General features: G+C 46.9%; 1 protein-coding gene across 1 annotated transcript in view; it reads left to right on the forward strand.

Moving 5' to 3' along the window:
• The window catches only part of GSR (glutathione-disulfide reductase), a 557,956-nt gene that overhangs the window by 396,591 nt on the left and 137,427 nt on the right, over positions 1 to 23,938 (forward strand). The window contains exon 9 of the mRNA XM_069626169.1: positions 20,380 to 20,538. Within this exon, the coding sequence (XP_069482270.1) occupies positions 20,380 to 20,538 (159 nt within the window). The remainder of the gene's footprint in view (positions 1 to 20,379; positions 20,539 to 23,938) is intronic.

Below are 23,938 nucleotides of genomic sequence, written 5' to 3' on the forward strand. Positions count from 1 at the left end.
CTGGCTCATGCCTCTTTCAAGGTGCATCTCGCTGCCATATCCAGATACACCAGGTCTCCGACAAGACCTTCCCTGTGGTCTCACAGGCTCATCAAGGAGTTCCTCAAGGGTCTTTTCAGGACGTTCCCACCGGTGAAGCTCCGGCCTATGAGCTCAATGTTGTGCAGACTAAACTCATGGGAGTGCCCTTCGAACCTATGCATCAGGCCCGCTCAAGTTTCTCTCATGGAAAAAAGCTTTCCTCGTGGCTATCACCTCGGCCAGGCGGGTTGGGGAGATTTAGGCCCGGTCTATCCGCAGCCTTACTTGTCTTTCCACGCTTCAAAGGTACACACCCAACCTTTATGCCAAAGTTGCTGTCGTAATTTTACCTCAACAAACCATTGGTGCTACCTGTCTTCTTCCCAGCGGAAATGGCCTTGCATTTGCTGGACGTTGTTTGTGCGTTGAAGATCTATGTGGCACGTACGAAGAATTTTCAGAAGAGTTCTCATTTGTTCGTCAACTTTGGACCTGTAAATCAAGGAAAGGCCTTGTCGAAGGCTTCCATCTCCAGGTGGCTCTCCGCCTGCATCATGCGCTGTCATGGTCTAGCTAGCAGGCCGCTGCCAGGCTGGCAGAGAGCCCACTCCACCATTGCCGTACAACAGCGTTTCTCTCATGTGTGCCCCTGTTCGACATCTGCAGGGCTGCGACATGGAGGTCCACGCACACTTCATCGACGGGATTCCGGGGAGGAGTCCTGAGTCGGCCAAGCGGTGCTACGCAACCTGTTTGTTTGAGGTTAGTCTATACCAGTGAGTGGGTATTGCTTCTGTTGAGCCTTGCCACCTCCCGTGGTTGTACTGTTGTGTAATCGTTATTAGTGAGAATGTGAATCCATGCCAGACTCCATACTGGGTAATCGTTATTCATGAGCATGTGAATCCATGCCAGACCCCGTACTGAAAAAGGTTTAAGTTACTTACCTGTAACTATTGTTCTCCAGCATGGGTTTGGCATGGATTCACATGCAAACCCTCCCAACTTCCCCTCTGTGGCTCTTCTTGGTTCATACAGCCACTTTACGTGCTTAACAAATATGAAGATGGCCACCAGGGGTAGAGTTTAGGGAGCGGGCTGCCTTTGGAGGGGGATAGTATGACCCAGAGGACAATGATTGGTTTAGAGGAGTAATACAGTTTTAAAGTGAAAGTGAAACTGTTTTTACTTTTACCGAGGATTCCCAGCCTGATGGCGGGGAATATTCATGAGCATGTGAATCCATGCCAGTCTGATGCTGGAAAACAATACTTACAGGTAAGTAACTTAAACCTTCCTTTTCTTTTCTGCACCTTCGAACTTTGTTTGGCACTTCTACAGTAAGCTTTATGTCTATATCTCATAGTAATCCCCATTTTCACAATGTATTTACTCTAGCGTATAAGGGTCATTTTAGAGTTTTCGACACAGGACAGAGGACGCTTTATTTGTTTAACATCCTGACACAAACGTTCATTAGCTTTATTGATGCAGGGAAACCCCCCCTTAGACCAAGGGACCGGTAGGATTTCCCCAATCCCTTTTATTATTTTGACAATAAAAATACTGTTTCAAACACGAAACCTTATACTGTGTCCGAGTCCTACTCTTGAACCCTTACAAGACGTAGACCTGGAAAAGAGACCCTGACAATAGACAAAATTAATACTGGATGCTCTGGAGTTTCATGATGCTAACATTTGGAGCATTGATTTGATAAGTTATGTATAACGCGCTTAATACCCAGAGGTTTCTAAGCGCAGACCCGGGGATCGAACCTGTGTTGCTCCATGTCGTCTTGCTTCCAAGGCGAACATGTTGCCCCTAAGCTATCCTCCCGAGACCATTGGCCGTTTAGGTTTGTTAGAATTGATGCACTTTACATACTCAGCAAACTGTGTTATGTTATTGTTCCAATAAAGTGGTAGATACACACAAGAAAAATGCATGACTGAAAATGTTGCTGCTAAACAATTGTGCTATTGTTTTGATTAAGCTGTGGATACACACAGGATACATGCATCAAAGTAGCTATTGCTGCTAAACAATTGTGCTCTTGAACATTGCATACTTGCACTAATGTCTTGTTCATTTGCACATTGTGGGGCAACTCACAGTGATCAAACCAAGAAAAAAACCTGCTAGGGAAAAAGACTAGGCGCACCTTCTTTTGAGAAAGACAAGAGCTTTATGTTGTATAAGAAAAGAATAAGGCGACAGGGTATTACAAATCCACTGCGAAAGAGTTCTCTGCCGTCTTTCGTACAAGATTCTGATTATAAACACAAACATTGTCACTCATGGCGCACTCGATAAGCAGTGTTAAACCCCCAACCTCATTGGCTGCCGCCTATATACATATTAATGATTATATATAGCCCATCCCCCATTTGGTTCTGCTGTCTTCTCTCTCGTCCTCATCACACGTGGGTAACGCCCTCATTCATCGTGGAATACTGAAAAGCAATCTGTTAACATCAACTGGCACCACTCTACCTTCGATCCTAGCGAGTGAATCCACAGCTGATCCAACATCCGGCATCTGCAACAGGGAAAGCCGTGCAGAGCGTCGCCGTAGCACAGGAGTGCTTGGAGGTCCCCTCCGACCCACAGCAACGCCCCACATCACCATCAGCTGCTGTCCTTACCCCCGTAGAACCGGAGTGCTCCATGATGTCCCTCACGGCCATTGCCGGCCACGAGAGGAGAGGAGAGGCCAAGTTGGCCGCCGCCGTGGTTGCCGCAGCAACCAGGAACACAAAAGCCTTGCTGACGCCCACGATTGGTCCACCATTCCAGCCAGCCCCTCCCCTCCTGACTTTAATGGAGGGGGGCTCACCGCCAGGCGAAGGCGCAGAGGAGCGAAGGCCAGGAGAAAAGGCCAAGCTCACTCTCTGCAGCTCTCCGCTGCTCGACGGCGCGGATGGCGCCTACAGGCTCTCTCAAGCTCACACAAGGTAAGGCCTCCAGCCTCTTCGCCTACCATTCACATCCCCTGCGTGCACCTACGCAGATCACAGCCAGGCGCACCACTCAATGTACCTACAGGAATGCACGACTACGGTCACGCACCCTGCCTACCATTCCCCTCACATACACACACCCAACATAGAGTACTGCAATGCAAGGGTTGGCGTGAGAAGCCAGCCTCCAAGCATTACGCGCTGCTTTACTAAGGCCAACCCTAGCCCTTGTACTGCCACACATTCAGTGGCAACGCTACGACAGACTTTCAATGTCCATACCACCAAACAAGACCTCATGGCTGCCACAAACAAAAGTACCTCTATTAACATTAACTCTGCACCTCCACTAATGCCCAAACCTACTGGCGCTCCCATGCCCACTGCTCATGTTGATGCCGCCCCCATGGCCACTCACTCTACTATGTTGCCTAATGCTATGCCTATGCCCACTGCTCATGTTGATGCCGCCCCCATGGCCACCCTTGACTCCACCCCACTCACTATCTCCGAGCCACTCTCCACTCCGGCTAGCCCGCCCACCTCCACGCCTCTCTCTGCCTACACACTCAGGTGCGCACTGATGAATGCCCGATCCATACCCGCACACGCCCTTGACGTCAACGACCTGCTCATCAAGGACGACCTCGACCTCCTCATCCTTACTGAAACTTGGCTCAATGAAACATCAGGCCCAGCCCTATCCCTTGCCATCCCACCTGGGTATTCCATCTTCAGGAAAGACCGCACCTCGCAGAAAGATGGAGGCGTTGCCCTCATCGCCAGGGAAGCCATTGCCATTAGAGAAGTTGAAGGCCTGCTTGACAGCAACAGCGACTACCTCCCTCTAAAAATTGACGTTTCCCCCAACTGCACCATAACCTTGCACATTGTATATAGACCCCCAGGCTCATCCTCTGACTTCCATGACACCCTTATCCACGCACTGTCCAACAACATCAAAAAAACATCATGGGTCTTACATCTGGGTGACCTCAACCTAGGGCTGAACAACCCTAAGGACCCCCCTGCGAAATCCCTCAAGAAAGCCCTGTCCAACCTCGGCTTCACACACTCCATCTCCGAGCCCACTCATATAAAAGGGCGCACCCTCGACTGGATCAGTCATCACAACTGCTCCCTTCTCATCACTGCCAACACCCCCATCCCTTGGTCGGACCACCACTACATCCAATTCACCCTCGGAACCAAGAAAGTGGCCTTCACCCCCCCCCCACCATGTCCAGCAACCTATGCTAGGAGCTCTCGCCTTCTCACAGTTGAGAATCTAGCACCCTACCTCCTCAATCCTGCCCTCCAGGCCCCCTCCTCTAACAACCCCGAAACCTTAGCTTACACCTTTAAGGATATCATCACGTCAGCCATTGACGCCAAAAATGCAAAAAAAAAACAAACATGCCAACTCATGGTTCTCCAAAGAACTTCCTGAACAACGCGCGCAAAAAAGGACTGCCCTCTCCGCCTGGAAAGCCAGCCCCTCTGAGGCCACCAAACAGAAGTTCAAAACCATCTCCAAATCCTACAAGACTAACATTACCTTAGCCAAGGCCGCCTCCTTTAACACCAGGATCGCTGAAGCCAAGTCAGGGTCCAAGGAACTATTCACCATCTTTAGGGTACTGGAAAAACCATCTGCCCACCCCCCCATCAATCATCAAAGATGACAGGTGATGTAATAGCATTCAGTCGGCCATGCTAGACAAGCTCAACACCCTCCAAACCAAAATCCGCGGCCACCAAAAAGCCCTCTCCAACATCATAGCCAACTTGCGCGCTGAGCCATCCATCAAGACCAGCGCCTCCCCTTTATCTGAATTCAAAGATATCACTGAGCGAGAGGTCATCACCCTGCTCAACTCCATCAAACCCTCCAATTGCAAGGGCGACGCCTGCCCAGCTAGCCTCATCAAAGACTCAGCACCTACCCTAGCCCCTTCCTTACAGCTTTTATCAACTCCTCCTTCCAGTCAGGCAATGTCCCGTCTGGACTCAAGGAAGCTTGGGTACGCCCACTCCGTAAAAAACCCTCGCTTGACACCACAGTCCCTGCTAATTACAAACCTATTACCATTGTACCCTTCCTGCTCAAGTGCAATTTTGGACAATGCAGCTTACCTGCAAGTCCAGAAGTTCTTAGAGGATAACCGGCTCTTAGGCCTGCGGCAATCTGGATTCCGCCCACGGCACGGCACCGAAACGGCCCCCCTAGACCTTAAGAATCAAATTGACGATCTTAGAGATGCAGACAAACCTGCTCTCCTACTGCTCCTTGATCTATCCACGGCCTTTGATCACGTGGACCACACCTTGTGCCACCATCTAGCCACCCAAGCCAACTTCTTCCCGAAAGCCTGTCAATGGATCGCCTCCTTCCTCCAAGAAAGGGCCATGAAAGTCTTCTCGGAGTCTGCATCCACCACCCCAAGCCTCCTCACCTGCGGTGTTCCCCAGGGGTCCTGTATAGCACCTACGCTTTACAACCTTGCTGCCCCTGTTCAGCATCTTGGATTCCCTTGGCATATCCTACACCAATTACGCGGATGACACACAGGTACTCATCCCACTCTCGGGCGACTACCTAGCAGACACTAACACCCTCATCACTATCTACTCCACCATCCAATCCTGGATGGCAGAGAACTGGCTTTGCCTCAATAGTGAAAAAACTGAACTCGTCATAGGATCACCTTTCACATTGGGCAACCTTGGAGACCAGTACTCCTCCTTCACCATCGATAACATTCCTATCAAGGTCTCAAACCATGTTAAGACCCATGGAGTCTACCTTGACTCCGACCTTTCCATGGACAGGCAGGTCAATGCTATCGCCACCTCTTCAGCCTATTACTCTAAAATCCTCAACGCTGCTGGGCCCTTCCTGGCCCGCTACTATTGCCAGGGCAATTATCGGGTCAAGGCTAGACTATTGCAATGCCCTCCTCGCTGGGACTTCCAGCAAAAACGTGGCCAAATTGCAGCTAGCTCAAAACAATGCACTCAGGGCAGCCACAGGTACCACCAGAAGAGACCACATCTCTGAAATCAGAAGGCAAGTCCACTGGCTCCCTGTCAAAGAGAGAATTGTCTTTAAACGCTTGCCCTCACCCACAAATGCCTCCACGAGCTCGCTCCGCCCTACCTGACCGACAGAATCATCAGGCACACAGCCACCAGACCCCTAAAATCACGCTATGCCAACACGATTGTCACACCTACCTTACGAAAGGTGCGCGCTGGAGGCTCCAGCTTCCCCACCCAAGCAGCCACGCACTGGAACGCACTGCCACCTCACCTAAGACTGATTTAATCACACCTAGCCTTCCGCAAGGCTAGACTCTTTGTCTAAACAGAATATCTATCACAAATTGGTTTGAGCAATTCCCTGCATATTTGTTCGTTACTGTGTAACCAGGAGCCCATTGGGCACCCGCCTGTAACTCAAGTCTGCTTATCATCTGTAACAGCACCTCGATGCCTCATGGGCTGCAAGCGCGCTTGATAAATGCAAATAAATAAATAAAACCACGTGACATACACCTGGTTATCAGCAGTAATTCAGAGAGTAGCCCTTTTCTCATCCCAGACACTTCGGCGTCCCCATCATGCTCTCCTCTGTCTATGGGCACCATTCTTAGCTCTGCTTGGCAGAAAACATAGATCATATCGTTCTCCTTTTTCCTCTTTATCAGTTTCCCTCTTCAAAGCTGAACCTAGCAACCCTCTAATCAATCCAGTTCACAAAGGATTTAGAGACCAATTCTCTGCACATCTGGTAGTTCAAATAGAGTGACCGTTAATTTGGGGGGCGCTGGTGCCTTAAGTCTTGGTTCGTGTTTTGGCATCCCAAAACCTCTGCCACTGCCTTTCGCTTCTTCGGCTACACACATTCCTACCTAATTAGTTCAAAGGCCTAACTGATGTGGGGGCATATGTGTGTGCCACGCCTGGGATTTGGAATGCAATGGTGAGGGGAGGGATAAGGCCACATAGTTCCGTGTTTCAGGCCTACTCATTGTATTGCTCGCCAAGAGCGCACGGACAGTTATTTATCACCAGTACATTTGCAGAGCAAACACTTTGAACGCAGGTAGATGGAACAATAACTCACAATCAGACACGCAGTTAGAGGATAATGAGCAATTATACGGCTATTTATTCATAGTTAAGCATACATAAGCAACAAGTGATAACACAGAAATAAATCACAGAAAAGATAGTGAATTAAAAAGAATACATCACCATGGGCGTAACTGAATCCCTCATCTCTTCAGAAGCGGCTGGAAGACCCCGGTAACAGCCAGGCCAAGAGCACAACAGCCCACATGAAGGTCGGAACAAGGCGTCCCCCCTCCGACTGAGGTCTTTGTGTTTTTCCCACCTGACCTTTCCAGAGCTCCGCATATATGCCCTCCTCAAAAGGGGTGGCAATTTATAGAACCTTATGGAATTAGCGCTTGCGCATTGATGAGTGACGGTTGCCGGCCGGGCCAACCGACAGTAACCCAAAGGAGCAAAGCGCTTCCCTCTCCTAAAGCACCACGGAAAACAATTCCATAACTCATCTTCAAACTTGCCACAGGAATTACCTTCTTATCGGGTACCAGCCGGCACCTGTGAATCCCAGCTTTCCCAGCGCAGTGTCCTAGGCTGAGGCCTGCATACCAGGCTCAGCAACGAATAACGTTGAAAACATGTTTTTCAACAAAGCAATTGCAGCTTTTCACTGAGGCTTGGAATAAATATCCATTATGGCTCTGAGTGCCCCCAGAATGCACTGCGCACCAGCGCCATGTTTTAGCTCAAGCATCACACTCATAGACGCGGTGTTGGTTTATGTTATGACTGTCGTGTATATATGTATACTACATCCTACATAGTTCAATTGCAACACTACTGGTTAATTTCTTCTTTATGATTTCCTACTTCCGCCAGTTGTCCCCACCCATAAAACCACCCCCAACCCCCTACACTGTCCCATACTCATTTCCATATTTTAATATATTTTTTGCAATCCAAACCGTCTAGAAGGGGCAGTGGTCTGACGTGCATCCCAACAACATTGTGAATTTAATATGTCAAAGTTGGTTGGTTTATGTTTGTATACAGACACAACAAAAAGTATTTTTTGCACTTGGTTTGATAGGACTCATTTGTTGGTAAGATTGTTCAATCAGGGTTGTTGGGAATGTTTGTACATATTGTGAGAGGCCAGTAATGCGAGACGGACAACTGCTTGTAGATTTCTCAAAATTTGTCATTTAAGTAAGTTATATAAAGAAAATACCTTTCTTGCCCTACTCTACAAAATAATTCCCTGCCTAGTCTAACAGCTAAGGGAACATTTTCTAGCAGTTCTAGCAGGGGATAACTGACCCTCACACTAAACAACAAACACATGCAGAAAATATATAGGAACACAATATAGTAAACAATATTAACACAATCAGCCTCATTGCGAGGATGGCGGTAACCCGCCGGCGCTACTGGCAGGTTACTGCTGACCTCGTAACACTGTTCCCGCCACCTGATATCCCAGTGCCATCAGGATATTACAAGTCACGGCAGCCCGAAGTGCAGGTGGCAGGAACTGTAAGTCCCCATTCCTGTGGAACTCCATGGTAATGGGGACACGGAAGCACCGGCACCGTTGCTAACGGTGCCGATGCTTTGGTAAGAAACATGCATGCAGGGCCGGTACTCCTGGCAGGTCAGACCTGCTGGGCGATCAGGCCGTGGCAGACTTAGAATGAGGCCCAATGTTTGAGTCGCCTTTTCCTATCCTGGGTAAGGCCCCTTCCCCAGGATTCAAAGTCAACTCAAAATGTTCAACAAAGGAAAAACAAAGGTTTTGAAGCATCTCTTAATAGTTTCAAGTCAAAGAAAAAAGAAATAAAAAGAAATCCACTGGTAATAAATATTTGTTCCTAGATAAAAGATCCACTTCCAACTTCCAGAAAAGAAATGGCACCAATCGTAATCCAGGTTATGATAAACTGTCTCTTCTTTCTAAATAGTTTTTCACAGTTCTTAATCAACAGTTAGGACTTCGTTATTTACAGCGTTACATTGGAAGATTAGTCAGGATGTTTTCTTTGTGCTGCTGCTTCCACTTAAATAACCATACTTCGTCTGTTGGTACCATGAGAACCGTCACCTTTGTCCCACAGTACTTAACTGGTTCATACCACTTCAAGTTTACATCTGCTGGCTACTTTTTATACCACCACAGTTAAAGTACTACTACCACAGCTCAGTACTTTGAATTGTTAGGCAGGTTTTGACAAGACTCTTCAACCTCTTCAGGTAGGCAAGGTACTCTTCCTTTTAATAACTTTCTCAAAGGGGCAGTCTCTTTGCCCCTCCTGTCTGTCTGCCACAATAACAATCAGGTTCTGCCCACAAGACTCACTTCTCTCTGGCTTCTGCAGTCTTTGGCAGCACAGTTTGCATCTACTTTCAGTATATTCTTCACAAGCAATTATTTCCCCTTCCCCTGCCTTACTCACAACTTTCTGTTGGTTATCAACCCCAACTCTCTCACCTTCAGATAATACTGGTACACTTGTATTTCAGACAACTTGAGTGTTAGCAACTTCACAGTGCAGTTGGATGCCTCTTTAACTATTGGAAAGGTTGGTTTCATTATAGAAAGGGGTTATCTCTTAGCTTGGGTAATGCTTGTTCTTCTCTTCAATGGTTTATAGAGCATTCCCTTTTCTTAATTAAGGACACGTGACCACTCTGTTAGTCAGCAACAGTCTTTAAGTAGTTCAACAATGGATTTCAATGGCTTTAGCTCTCAAGCGAATGTTAGATCTTTCACAGTATACACAAGTCATACATTTTCATTGCAAACAGTACTTTGAATAGTACAAATAGCTTCTGCTAGTATTAACTCATACACGACACAATTACGAGTTGGAAACAGTTACTGGCAAGGCTCACGCAAAGAATTAGAATGCCGTGCTTCACTCACTGGCTTCTTAGACACTTGCTTTGCTGGTTGCTTTGCTTTCCCGACTTCCACTATTACTTCTACTGCTTCTGGCACGCTGGGGATCACACCCTTCTCTTGCCCTGGTGTCTCCGGTCCGGCCACTCGAATTGAGAATTCCTTTTCCTCCCGAGGCCCTCAGCTTGCCTCTTGCTTGTGGCCTCAGTCTCTTGCACGTTCACAGCTCTGCAATCACTGCAATAAGGCTCACATGGGGAAAACTTAGCCTCCTGCACGTCTTCTGCTGCGCAGCCTCAGCATTTCAGATTTTGGGAGAACTCTCTCAGAACTTGCAGGTGAAATCTGCTGTCTCCACGTTTCTGGAGCCCCTCTTGTGCCTCCACTTCTTCGTGATTGTCCAGCCTTGTGCTTCTTCTCTATTTCTACTTCTACAGCCAGCCTTCCAGCTCTCGTTCCAGTCCTTCAACTCCTTCTTTCCTGAGGGGGCCTTTTATGCCTCACAGGTTCATTAACAATTTTCAGGTGTGGGCTGTTAAGCTCAATTGCCTGACTACTGCAATGGCTACTGGGCTTAATTGCCTGATGGCTACATCGACATGCCTCTTCAGCCCTCTTCTTTGTCTCAGTACCTCTGGGATTCTAGAACTTTTAGTGCCCTTCAATAAAGTTTGGTTTTTCCACTTCTGTAGTTTGGCAAATAGCCATCAAAAGTGTGGGATTACAGGGCAAATTAAATAAGAGGCATGTGATCCCCCCATAGTACACCACCCCGAGGGTAGGGATCAAAAAGTGTCTTCCTTTCCCTGGCCAAATGAGGAGGGTCCCAGACCAGGTTTCTGGGAGGAATCATCACTGATTCATCACATTATGTATGGTAAATATGTTTTTACTAATGAGTAAGAGGATTAAATCCAAAGTATGAGAACAGGTTGGTGCTTTATCACACTTAAGTAGTTTGAAAATAAGTGTAAAACAAAAATAAATAAACTAAAAAACATGATTAAAAGATTCATAGGACTGCCCGTGTAGGTTTGTAGTTAATACTTAATTAGTCATGTCATCTTCATTACTGTTGACAAGCTTCGCTGGTAGCCCCTTCTCGGTTATCGGTTTTCCCCAGATTCCAGCAGTAGTGGTTTCCCTTCAGTAATTATTAAGACAAGCTGGTGGCAGCAATTACATTTGTACACTTTTTGCAGTATTTTTTGTGTGCAAATTCGTGTTTACCGCTTGTGGCTGCAAAACGTGTCAAAGTGCCCTGTAATTGCAGTGCCACAATATTTTTTGTTTCTTCTTTGGCCATATTGTTGTTTGGCCTTCTTCATGCCTTCTCAGGTCAGGAAATCCCATGTAAGGTCATGTACTTGGCCGGGAAATATAGGAATATCATTTTGCTGACCTGCAACGTTGTTGAATGTCTTCTGGAACATTTCACTACCACAAGAACTCTTCCTACGTCAGTCCCCTCTCCTAAGAAGATTTGTGACTGAGCACAAGGCCCCATACATCATAGGGATTGGACGTATAAAGTTAGGGTATCCTTTGTATGAACTGGTTTCATTCTATTGCATCCCTACTTACTTCTTTTTGTTGTCTAAGTGATTGCATGCATTTCTAAGAACCTTAAGGTGACTCTATATATGTTTGATAATTGAGTGCTGTGTGATTATTATCACCTGCTTGTTTAATTTCCTAGTGTGTTTTTTGGGGGGGTTCTATGTCATTATCTCGGATATTGAAGGCTGCACCAAATAATGACTGAATTTTTGGGCTGATTTTGGGCGGCCTTTAATATTCGAAATACTTTAATTCCTCCCCCTTCCCCCTTTTCCCAGCACCCCCTTACATACAAAAACACTCAGAAACACACACACACACACTGCTTTCCCCCAGCCCCATACGCCCAACAAAAACACTGTCCCCTGTTATACAGACACGCGTGCTAACACACATTTACCTGTAACCCGTCTTCCTTTGCCCATCTCGGTCAGCTTGCACTAGTGTGCAGAAGGTGTGTCCTAGTTAAGATTTAGAAAGACTGCTCTGACATTCTCAGACCGGTCTGTCTAAATTGTTTTTTTTTCTTTATCTGTTTTTATAAAAAGGTCTTTTGACCTAGAACAGTTTTTGGGCTTAGAATAAATATAGTATTTTTGTACTTACCGGTCTAAATTGCATTATTATGTGCTTCACTGTGTGGGCTTATTGTGGACTCCTAACCTCACTCACCTTCCCCTGAGACTAAGCCTTGACCACTCTCCACGCTTACCTTGATTACGATTGGCTAACATCTGAGAGTTCCCCTGTACACAATAACTAGCGTGGCCTCGTAAAATCTGTCCACCAGGCCAGATTGTAGAAATACGGTATTACCCAAATTGTTCGTTTACAATTGTTCGAATGAACAATTGACTGAATGTAAAGGGTCACAATTGACCTTTTCACAATTGACCGAATATATATATATATTTCTGATGTTTGTTAATCTGCTTAGAATCACATGCTGTACATAGGTCTGACATCCAGTGGTCACTGCAGAGTATTGCATTTTGTTTTTCGTAGTCGAAAAGGGGACGTCGACAAGGCGTGTCTGTAACACTATCCCTATAGTGACGTGCATTGTACCCACAATCCCTCACGCGTCGAGGTCCCTCAGATTGTTTTTTTCCGCCCAGCTACTGGTCGCCTTTATGCGGAGCTCTTCGAGAGACATTGCCAAATAGTTTCTTCGACCTTTGGTCGTTGGTTATTAATATTAATAACGATAAATCCCTCCCTCGACGCAGAACCGTTTCTCCGCCGAGCAAGATCTTCGACGGAAGGACGAGCGGAGGAGATCCTTCGGCGCTGCCGAACAAGTGGCCTGGCCTCACCGGCCATACACAGTAGGGAGAGTGGGGCTTTGTGGTCTTTCTTTCTTTTCTTTAAGAATGCCTTTCTCTTTCCCCTCCCTCTTTCGAGGTCGTAGTCACACCTATTAGCCTCAGCTATGGAGAGGACGCCATTTAGGTTTTGCCCGCTTTGCAAGGGTAAATATACCTGGAAGGATAAGCATAAACGGTGCAACCGTCGCTTACCCCTCGATCACCAGGAGGACGGCTGTGTGGCCTGTAAATTACTAAAGCCTAAAACTCTAAAGGACCGCAGGGTCAAAAGGTGTGCGGCCTACGCCATGTCTAGGCCTGACTCCTTGCCCGCTGCCGCCGCCGCCGAGTGTGACGAGGACAGTGACTACACGGCCCCCGTAACGGAGGCTGTAGACCTCTCAAAGGAGCGCTCGCGCTCCTCGTCGTCCGTCCCCGGCCCCGACAAGCCCGGCTCACGCCCAGCTTATGGGGATGAACACCCTGGCGACAAGGACGCACACAGAAAAACATCAAAGCACATACCCCCAGGCACACATTCGTCGAAGACGAAGACAGCCTTAGCGCCAACGGGGACGTCGGGTCCACCGACTTCTTCCACCGACCGTAAGGGTCGGCAGCCCTCCCTGCCACCGCTTCCGCGACAGGCGACTGGGCACTCTAAGAATAAGGGCGCTAACACCAAAATTTCCGGCGACACGCATCGCAAGAGTGCTCACGTTGCCAACAAGGACTCGACGACCAATGAGTCGACGACCAAGGACTCGACGAGCAAAGGCTCGACGCTCCATAGCGTGACGGCGACCGATCCCTCGGAAGAGAGAATGATCACCGAAAGCCTCGCGCGCATAGCATCTAAGGACAGCCAAAGACGTACGGCCAGTGAAACGCCGAAAACCGCGCACAAGGCTAAAGATACGCCAAAGGCGCCGGAAAACAGATCAGGTCAGTTCCCGACGCCGTCGGAAGGCCCTAGCCAGCAAGAAGGCTACTCAGAAGGCGAAGGCTCTCTTTCTTCGACGTTATGGGACAGAACCAGACAATTACAGGAGGAGGAAACCCTCTTGTCTTTCCCAGACCGTCCTGGCCGACCTCAGTGGACCTTTGAAAGGTTCCAGTCCTGTATGTCCATCCCAGAAGACAGGGCACCCAAGAGACCAAGGGAGGCACCCCTTGAGAGTCCAAGGGCTAAATACCAGAAGTTTTATAGCCCTATACAAGAGGACATAAACTCTTACAATCCCACTGAGGAAGACACCTTCTTCCAAGAGGAAGATGAGTTCACCTATGTTGAGGACCAACAAGAAGAGGAAGGTTTTCACGAGGAAACTAACCTATGTGAGGAAGGATTCCAGGAAGACACAGGCGAGGGCGACCAAAATCCCTGGCAGTCACCGGCTAGGTCGCCTGACACAGGCAGTAGCAGTATAGTCATCAGGTCTAATGAAACTACACCAGTTAGGAACCCTTCGCCTGTCGATGATCAACCCACCTTCAATGCACTGCTGAAGAAGGCAGCAGCACATTTCGAAATCGAAACTGGAGACGTCACCCCAGACACCGATTTTGTGGAGAGGATTATCAAAGAAAAACCCCCCACTAGCCAGGTCATACCTATCCTTGCCTCAGTTAAGAGACGCATTACACCTTCTCTTTCCACTCCTGCATTGGTGAGAGGGGTCAATCCTAGGATTGAGAAACTGTTCTCTCCCTCTCAATCAGACCCACTATACATTAAGGGTCACTCAATCCCGGACTCCCTGGTCGTGACCAACGCCAGGAAAAGGGCAGGAGTCCCACTATCTACTAGCGAGGCGCCCCCAGATAAAGAGGGGAAGAAGCTGTATGCCCTAGCCAAGAGAATCACCACCTCTGCAGCATTCTCTACAAGAATCGCCAATAATAATACCCTATTGGCAAGCTACGCCGATGCTCAATGGGCTAAGCTCAGACAGGTCATCGAAGAAGCTCCCGAACCCCTAAGGACTCGTTTACTGGCTACAGTTAACGAGGGCTCTCTGGTCAATCAAAGCATCGTCAAGAATACCCTCGATGCAGCAGAGACGGCTGGCCGCACTTTGGTACAAGGAATTTTACTGAAGCGTCACGTCTGGCTTCGCAATTCCGGATTTAAGGCGGAAACACAAGCATCCCTTATTAATAAACCCATAGAGGAATCCAACCTCTTTGGGAGAGCAGTGGATGATGCGCTGGAGAACGCGAAGAAAGAATTTGATACTATAAAGAACTTAGACCAAATTTCTAAGCCCCCTAATAGGCGGGGATTTGGTAATAAGCGCTTTTTTCGTGGACAACGCCAGCAACAAAACCACCAACAACAACAGTACTCTGCCAGCAACTACCAGAGTAATAGCGGCCAGTACAACCAAAGGGGTCAACGTCGTGGCAAGGGAAGAGGCCGGGGTTCCACCCCCAGAGGCTCCCAAGCCAACAACACCACCAAGTGACGCGAAGATTCGCATCCCCTCCCATGCAACGCCGGTCGGGGGCCGGTTAACATCCTTTCTTCCAGCATGGGAGGGAATAACATCAGACCGCTGGGTACTTTCCACCGTAGCCCGCGGCTACTGTATAGAGTTCAACAGCTCCCCAACATCCAGACCCCCGAGGGGACGACGCTTGACATCAGAACACCTCGCCATCCTTCTCCAAGAAGTGGATCCACTGCTGGAAAAAGGAGCCATAGAGGTCGTGCCTCTATCTCAGGTAATGGAAGGTATTTATTCAGTGTACTTCCTTGTACCCAAAAAGGATCTAACCATGCGCCCTGTATTAGATCTGCGCCCAGTTTGTCAAACCCCAGAAGTTTCGTATGGTGACCTTACAGGAAGTAATACCACTGCTATCACAGGGAGATTACATGACAACACTAGACATGAAAGATGCATACTTTCAGATTTTAATGTTGCCAGCGCACAGGAAATACCTAAGGTTCATGATAGAGGACAAACACTACCAGTTCAGAGTGCTACCCTTCGGCATAGCATCTGCACCAAGGGTATTCACGAAAGTACTGGCAGTGGCCCACCTGCGCAGGTTATCCATCCCAGTATACCCTTACCTCGACGACTGGCTCATAACAGGGGATTCTTACGAGACATGCTTCTCAAACACCCAAAAGACTGTAGACCTTTTGTTCCAACTGGGCTTCTCCATCAACGAGAAGAAGTCCAGCTTAGACCCCAGCCAAGTCAAACAATTCCTAGGGGCTCTAATTCGAACAAAGGATGGCCTCGTATTCCCCTCCAACGAGAGGGTCCAAAACATGCTGTTTCAGATCCCCCAATATGTGGCAGGTCGAGAGGTGACGGTGCGCAAAGCGATGCGTTTGCCAGGTATGATGGCGTTGTGTATTTATTTGGTACCTCACGCGCGCCTGCGCATGCGCCCAATGCAAGAGTGGCTCAACAGCCAGTGGTGTCAGGCCAGCGGACAATGGGACGATCTAGTGGTGGTCTCGCAGGCCTTGGTTCTCTCGCTACGGTGGTGGACAAAGGAAAACCTGATAATAGGGAAACCCTTTGCCACACCCGCGGTGGAGGCCACTCTAACCACAGACGCATCCCTCACAGGATGGGGGGCTCACCTATCCCATCAGACTGCTCACGGAGTCTGGACTCCGAACATAGCATCCAAGCATATAAACCTTCTGGAGCTACTAGCGGTGTTCAAAGCACTAAAAGCCTTCCAGGAACAACTTCAAGGGAAGACAGTGATGGTCCTTACAGACAGCACCACAGCCATGTACTACATCAACACGCAGGGGGGAACCCACTCTCCAGGACTGTCCAAGCTGTCCCAGAATATATGGAAGTGGGCTCTCAAACACAACATGTTCCTACTGTCACAACACGTACCAGGGGAACTCAATCTGCTAGCAGACGAACTCAGCAGAGACTTCCCCCTGCCCGAAGAGTATGAATGGCAACTGCACGAAGACATCGTCTTAGACATCTTCACGCAATGGGGATTCCCGGAAATAGACCTGTTCGCAACACTGGAGAACTCACAATGCCAAAGTTACGCCTCCAGGTACCCCCAAAACCAGTCCAAGGGGAACGGTCTATCGATTCAATGGTCAGGGAAATTTGTTTACGCCTTTCCCCCGACTCCCTTCCTCAACAAGGTGGTGCACAAGATGCACCAGGAACAGGTTACCATGATACTAGTGGCCCCAATGTGGGCCCGGCAGCCATGGTTCGCTCACTTGATGGAGATGTCTCTATCTCCCCCAGTGAGACTTCCCTGCCCGTACAACATGCTGTCACAGGACAAGGGCAGGACACTGCATCCATGCCCTCAGACCATGAACTTAGCTGCCTGGCTCCTGAGATCATAGAATTTGGACATCTACAACTCCTGCAGAGATGTATGGACATCCTCAGGGAAGCCAGAAAACCTAATACTCGCCACTGCTATTCTAGCAAGTGGAAAAGATTTGTCATCTGGTGTAGAGGTAAGAGCATCAACCCGGTTGACTGCTCTCCCACAAACATTGTTCTGCACCTGACCCATTTACTGGATTCAGGTCTAGTGTTCAATTCCATTAAAGTCCACCTAGCGGCACTTTCTGCATACATGTCATGATCTCTGCTTCCAAAAGGTCAGGACTTACCCAACTCCCTTGGAAGCAGACCCATAACCCAGCTTCCGAGTGCCAACCAGTCCCAATTGGGACCTTTTGGACCCTGTCCTGGCGCCAGTGGCACCAGGCTCATAAATATGCCCAGTCCCAGCGCTGGAAGCGCCGGGCTGATAATGCTTGGGTGGACTTACCTGCAGCAGACCATGCTGCTTACTTACCTGCCAGTTGAGCCTCTAATCCTCTTCTGTTTGGGACTACTTTTCCTGTTGGGTGGGGCAGGAGCCACTCCCTAGGTTCAGAACACTGGAACTCTTCTGGAAAGCAGGAACTCTTTTCTTACCTAGGCGTGGCTGTGGAAGGAGACACCTAAGCACCACAGGAGGCTATTTAAACCACACCAGATGGATGAATCTTGCTTTGTGTTATTCTGCATCCTCTGCAGCAGAACGCTCATCGTGTCTTCTGCATCTGATCCTGGGCCTAAGGGAAAAAGGCTTACCATCCTGAATCCAGTCTTCAGCAACACCTATAAAGACAAGAAAGAACAGGTTAGCATTACGGTCTTCAGTGACAGCGCTTCTCTTACCTGGTCCATCGGCTGTCACCAACGCCTCGCGCTGCATTCCGGCATCTGAAAGACAAAGGCTTACCTACTCTTCGCGTGCTCCGGAGGTCTTCGCACTGCATTCCGGCATCTGAAAGACAAAAGCTTACCAACTCTTCGCACGCTCCGGAGGCCTTCGGCGCTGCATCCCGCATCTGAAGACAAAAGAAGGTGCGTTTAAAGACATTGGGTAACTTTATTACTCACGTGCCATTACTCCTTCCCACGCCGAACCCAGTGGGTATTCCGGCACCCTTCAGCAGCTCCGAACTTGTACCTGCAAGATAAAAGGACAGTTAGTGTGCATCGTGAAGCAGGCAACAAGCGCTTACTTACGTGCTTCCAGGCGCTTCTATTCCTCACACGGGTTCCATCCTAAACTCACTTCAGCCCGTCATCCGCCATCGCCGGAACCCTGCAAAACAAGAGACATCATTACAAAAAACTTTTAAAGACATTTGAAATACTCGGAACTTACCGTTCGTGCAGTAAACGACGGACAGCAGTCCTCTGAGGTCAAGAGGCCTGCACCCTTATCCAGTGAAGAAACTGGTTACGGCACCCTGCCCCGAGGCAGATGGAGAGCTCGGCGTTCACTTACCTAAGGTGAGAGCGTTAACCTTTGGGGTTCTACAGGAGAAGAGAAGGGGAAGAAGAGAGAGACACCCAATAACCCCAGTTCATTAATCCCATATTTTCTATCTGCAGACATCTTACTCTTTGAGTCAGACATACAGTGCACAGAGGTCCAGCCCAAAGAGCCAATCGTGTGTTACACATCACCTTTGAAGATACGGTATTCGCCCAGTCAAGACCGGCGCCTCTGCGGGAATCAGGTGAGCGTTACAATACACCACTTCCCAACTTAAAGTGTTGTGGTGGAAGATACCAGTTATCAAAGCATTCATGGAGGGGGTAAAGAGAATACACCCTCCGATAGCTAACCCAGCTCCCGGATGGGACTTAAAAGTGGTACTTTCGAGACTCATGGGCCCTCCCTTTGAACCCATGCACAAAGCAACTCTTAAGGACCTCACTCTTAAGACTGCTTTCCTAATAGCTATCACCTCCATTAGGAGAGTAAGTAAACTACAGGCTCTTTCTGTTCTAGACCCCTTCGTAACAGTTCACAAGGATAAGGTGGTTCTACGCACACACCCAAGGTTTGCACCAAAATTCATCTCAAAATTTCATGTAAACCAGTCAATAGAACTACCAACGTTCTTTCAAAACCCTTCCAGCTTGGGAGAAAAAACTCTGCATACACTAGATGTACGCAGAGCTGTCATGTTCTACATGGAAAGAACCAGACCACTGAGAAAGACTAATCAGTTCTTTGTCTCGGTGGCAGCAGGAAGAGAAGGAGATGCAGTCTCAAAGTCCACTATATCTAGATGGATTGTTCAATGCATCACTCTCTGTTACACTCTTGCTAAGAGAGAACTACCCTTCAAGCCAAGAGCACATTCCACTCGAGGCACGGGGGCTTCCATAACGTTCATTGCAAATGTTCCCCTTGAGTCCATCTGCAAAGCGGCTACCTGGAGTTCTGTGCACACCTTTACAAAACACTACTGTCTAGATGCACACTCTAGATCTGACTCCCAGGTGGGACAGGCAGTATTAAGACATCTTTTCACTACTGTTCCTTCTCATAACCCGCTGCCAACTCCGGGTACTGCTCGCTAGTCTATGCACAGCATGTGATTCTAAGCAGATTAACAAACATCAGAAGACAATGCATTACTTACCGTAAAAGCATTTCTGATGGTTGTATCTGCTTAGATTCACATGCGCCCACCCTTCCTCCCCGCTCGGATGGAAGGAACATAGACATCTTCTACATCTCTCTCTCTTTTCTGTACTCACTCACGTATAGAAGGCTCCCTCAGGGCAGAAAAAATACAAACAGAGGGACCTCGACGCGTGAGGGATTGTGGGTACAGCGCACGCCACTATAGGGATAGTGTTACAGACACGCCTTGTCGACATCCCCTTTTCGACTACGAAAAACAAAATGCAATACTCCGCAGTGACCACTGGATGTCGGACCTATGCACAGCATGTGAATCTAAGCAGATACAACCATCAGAAATGCTTTTACGGTAAGTAATGCATTGTCATATATATAGGGGTTTTGGGGGGTTTGGCGTTGGGTGGGGGGCTGTGGGGGGTTTCCCCCAACATATATGGTACAATTGACCTTCACAATTCGATCAATTGTGAAAAGGTCAATTGTCATTCGAACAGTTGTAAAACGAACAATTCGTAAACAACCAGAAATACATCTCAACAATGAGCACTGTCAATAAGACTAATCTGCAATGTTCTGTTATTGTTTCTAGGTGAAATCGGTTACAAAGACCTCTAGTGGTTTAGAGGTCAGCGTGATATGCGTAGCTCCTGGACGAAAACCGACTTTTAAAAAAATCCAGGATGTTGACTGTTTGTTGTGGGCTATTGGAAGAGGCCCAAACACAGAAGAACTGAATCTGGACAAGCTGGTAAGATTTAAAATTGTGAGAGCCAACCCGCAATGTTATGACATACCAGGCTATTCATTCTGTAAAATCAGACAATTACGCCCTTCTATAAACAGGGAGTGACAGGCAAGTGTCAACCCCTTGTTGTCACCTGCATGTGCTGTGTTCCTGTTCAGACTCAAGGCATCAGCAATGCATGTCTCTCAGAGGAGCTCTGCTATTATGTTATAGTCTATAACATATAAAGAAACTTCTTTTCATTATTGGTAAATGAATGGCCATAAGAAAGAATGTGTTAAAGCATAAATACCTATGTTTCTAAAAATTAAAATATTTTTTATTGGTTAAAAAAGTCCCTGTCGAAAATGAGAACTATTTTATAGACCTTGAAAAATCTTTATTCTCAACTTCCAAAAGGAGTTAATGAAATAATCCTACTTCAGATCTGTGAAGTTTAAGTCACTACTACTCATGAAGAACGTACTGCTATAAGCTGAACAGGAGAGCGTTGCTAGGTAGAGGTAGATGTTATTTGTCCAGGTATTCCAGTACCTATACTTCTTCTTTGGTACAGGAATTCTATTTTGCTGTTTTTCAGTGAGTGCTGTTAGTACTACGTACAGTAAACTGCTACGTAAGAAATGATTTTCCATTTTCAATTTGCATTCCAGTGATATGATTTTTATTAACCCAATGAAACAATGTTGATGTGACCATGAAGTGAGGAAATAAGGTGAAAAAAGCTAGTAAAATGTACTAATTATCCCAACCTTGTTTCAACACTTAACGGTATACATTGACACCATAACACTAGTACCCAAATCAGTTTTCATGTTTACATATTAGTGGTGTGGTGTAACATTTATAAAACGGTAAAGAAAAAATAGGAAATTGTGGCTACTGCTATGAACAAAATGTTAATCGTTTGTTATATATTTGAGCAATTCCTTTTATTGTTTTTGTGACAGAATGCCCTCTGTATATGTATATTGTCCTGATTTCTCTCGTTTTTTGCTGAGCAAAGTGAAGAGGCTTTCTCTGTTCAAACACATCCAATGTTGGAAATTCACACTTGCCAAATATGCTCTATTGCTAAAAAGTAATGTCAGTGGAAGATAATTTCTGCCTCAATCAGTGCATAACCTATTCACTTCCATTGATGTAGTGGATATGTCTGCTTTGCACTGTCCAAAGACCAACCAGCATCTAAAAGTTGCAAGGCATTTTGAAAATAAAGGCACCAAAACAATAGAATGAGAAACTCCCCACAACATATACAAGAAATAATACATCACAATAGTATATTTGCACCCACATTGAAAGGACAATAAAAATGGTTCATGATATGATTCAGAAATTTGGATCACGCATACCCCTGAGGAACCAAGCAGCAAGCTGCATCTAGGTGCCGGTCTAGTATGTAGCAGAAAGGGAGGAATACAGTACAACACTATTAGAAGTCTATATAAACAGGCGCGTTTTCAGTTGCTTCCTGAAAATAGCCAGGGACTCAATCTGTTGCAGCTAGAGTGGGAGAGAGTTCCAGGCACAGGGACCAGCCTCTGAAAAATGCCCATCCCCCAAACGGGTCGTTTTAGAAGGGGGGATTATCAGAAGGCCATGGATCGCAGGCAGAATGTAGGATTGTAAATTATGATTTTTTATGTTGGATATCCTGGGGCCAGGCCACGAATGCACCTGAAAATGAGGCACAACAGTTTGAACTGAATCCGCTGCTGCACCGGCAGCCAGTGAAGACTTCTGTGAAACACTGACTGGTGATTTCCATGGTAGAGAGAAAATCATACGCACTGCTGAGTTTTGGGCCACTGAAAGGCGCTGTCGTTGATATTTTGGACTGTCTACAAGGAGCACATTACAGTAGTAGAGCCTGGCATTGGTGAGAGTACCTACCACCGCTAATCGATCATGCTTAGGTATAAAAGGAAGAGGAGGTTTGAGAAGCTTCAGTTGGAAATATACTGACTTAATTATTTGATTCACCTGCAAATTCAACCCAAGCTGGACACCCAGATGCATCCTATTTTTTTTTCAGAGTCCTTGTATTTGGAAACAATTCCGAAAAGTGTAGGACAGAGACTTACCGGAAAAAGCTTTGTCAATTTATTTTTGGAGCCAAATACAATAATTTCCATTTTAGTTGGATTCAACTGAAGTTTATTCTCAAGCATCCATGGGCAAATTTTCTGTGCACTACAGAACATGCTCCGCTGCCTCCTAAAGCTGTTTTAAACTGACATAGATGTGCGTGTCGTCCGCACATGAATGATATTGTAAATCAAACTGAGCAAAGATTTTTAGCAGTGGCCAGATATATTGGTTTAACAGTATGTGTGACAGAGATGACTCCTGCGGCATTTCCCAAGGTACTGTCAATATTTCAAAGAAATACAGGCCTGCTTTCACTTGTTGAAGTTGGTTGGTTACAAATTAATTAAACCATTTCATTGCCTCTTCCGAAACGTGTAACAGTAAAGTTAGTCTAGAACTGAGTATATCAAGATCCACAGTGTCGAAAGCTTCCGACAGGTTAAGCATGACAAGCATGCTGATGTCCCCCTTAGGAGCGTTTTCGAGTAGGTCATCCCAGACCATTAATAGAGCAGTCTCTGTACCATGGCCTTACCTAAAGCCAGAGTGGTAAGGATCCAAGATGTTATTAGCTTCTAAATGGTCTTGAAGTTGCATGGTGACAACTTTCTCAAGAATTTCTGCTGGCCATAACAACCCTGCAATGGGGTGATAGTTAGCGAGGACGTTATGGTCCAGAGTGGGTGGTTTCAACAAGGGTGTCAAATAGGATTTCTTCAATTTCCTCTCGCACAAAACCTTGGTCAAGTAATGCATTCACAAACATCTGAATGGGTTCACTCAGTGCCTACGCATGTTGTGTTGCCAAATATGCTGGAATTGGATCATATGTAAAGTTAGTGGGTTTAAAATGAGAAAGTAATTTCTCGATGATTTCTTTTCCCACCGGTAAGAACTTGAACTCAGGAAAATATCTGTTTTTCCTACTGCAAGATCTAACTCAGGGGGGTGAGGAGAGAGGGAACCGGTTGGGCGTCGATATTCAGTCTAATCTGGTCTATTTTATTAAGAAAGAAGGTGTTAAAGTCATTAGCCATCTTATGGGTTGGTGGTGGCATGCAGGTGTTTATACAATTAGGGTTTAAGAAATTCCTAATAACCATAAATAATTCCTTAGCTCTGTTTCCAGCAGAATTTATTTGTGTTTGTAGACTCAGAGCTTTCGCCAGCGTAATAATCTCTTCCTTAAAGGGTTTTAAGGCTGATTTAGCTATTATGTGGTATTTTGTGGCTATAGTCATGAGCCATTTATTTTCAGTTTTCCGAAATAGACTCTGACAGAGCTTTAATTTGTCATTAAACCACTGAT

Source organism: Ambystoma mexicanum, chromosome 6p (genome assembly GCF_040938575.1).
Source record: "Ambystoma mexicanum isolate Mex_15411 chromosome 6p, UKY_AmexF1_1, whole genome shotgun sequence".
Taxonomy (NCBI): domain Eukaryota; kingdom Metazoa; phylum Chordata; class Amphibia; order Caudata; family Ambystomatidae; genus Ambystoma; species Ambystoma mexicanum.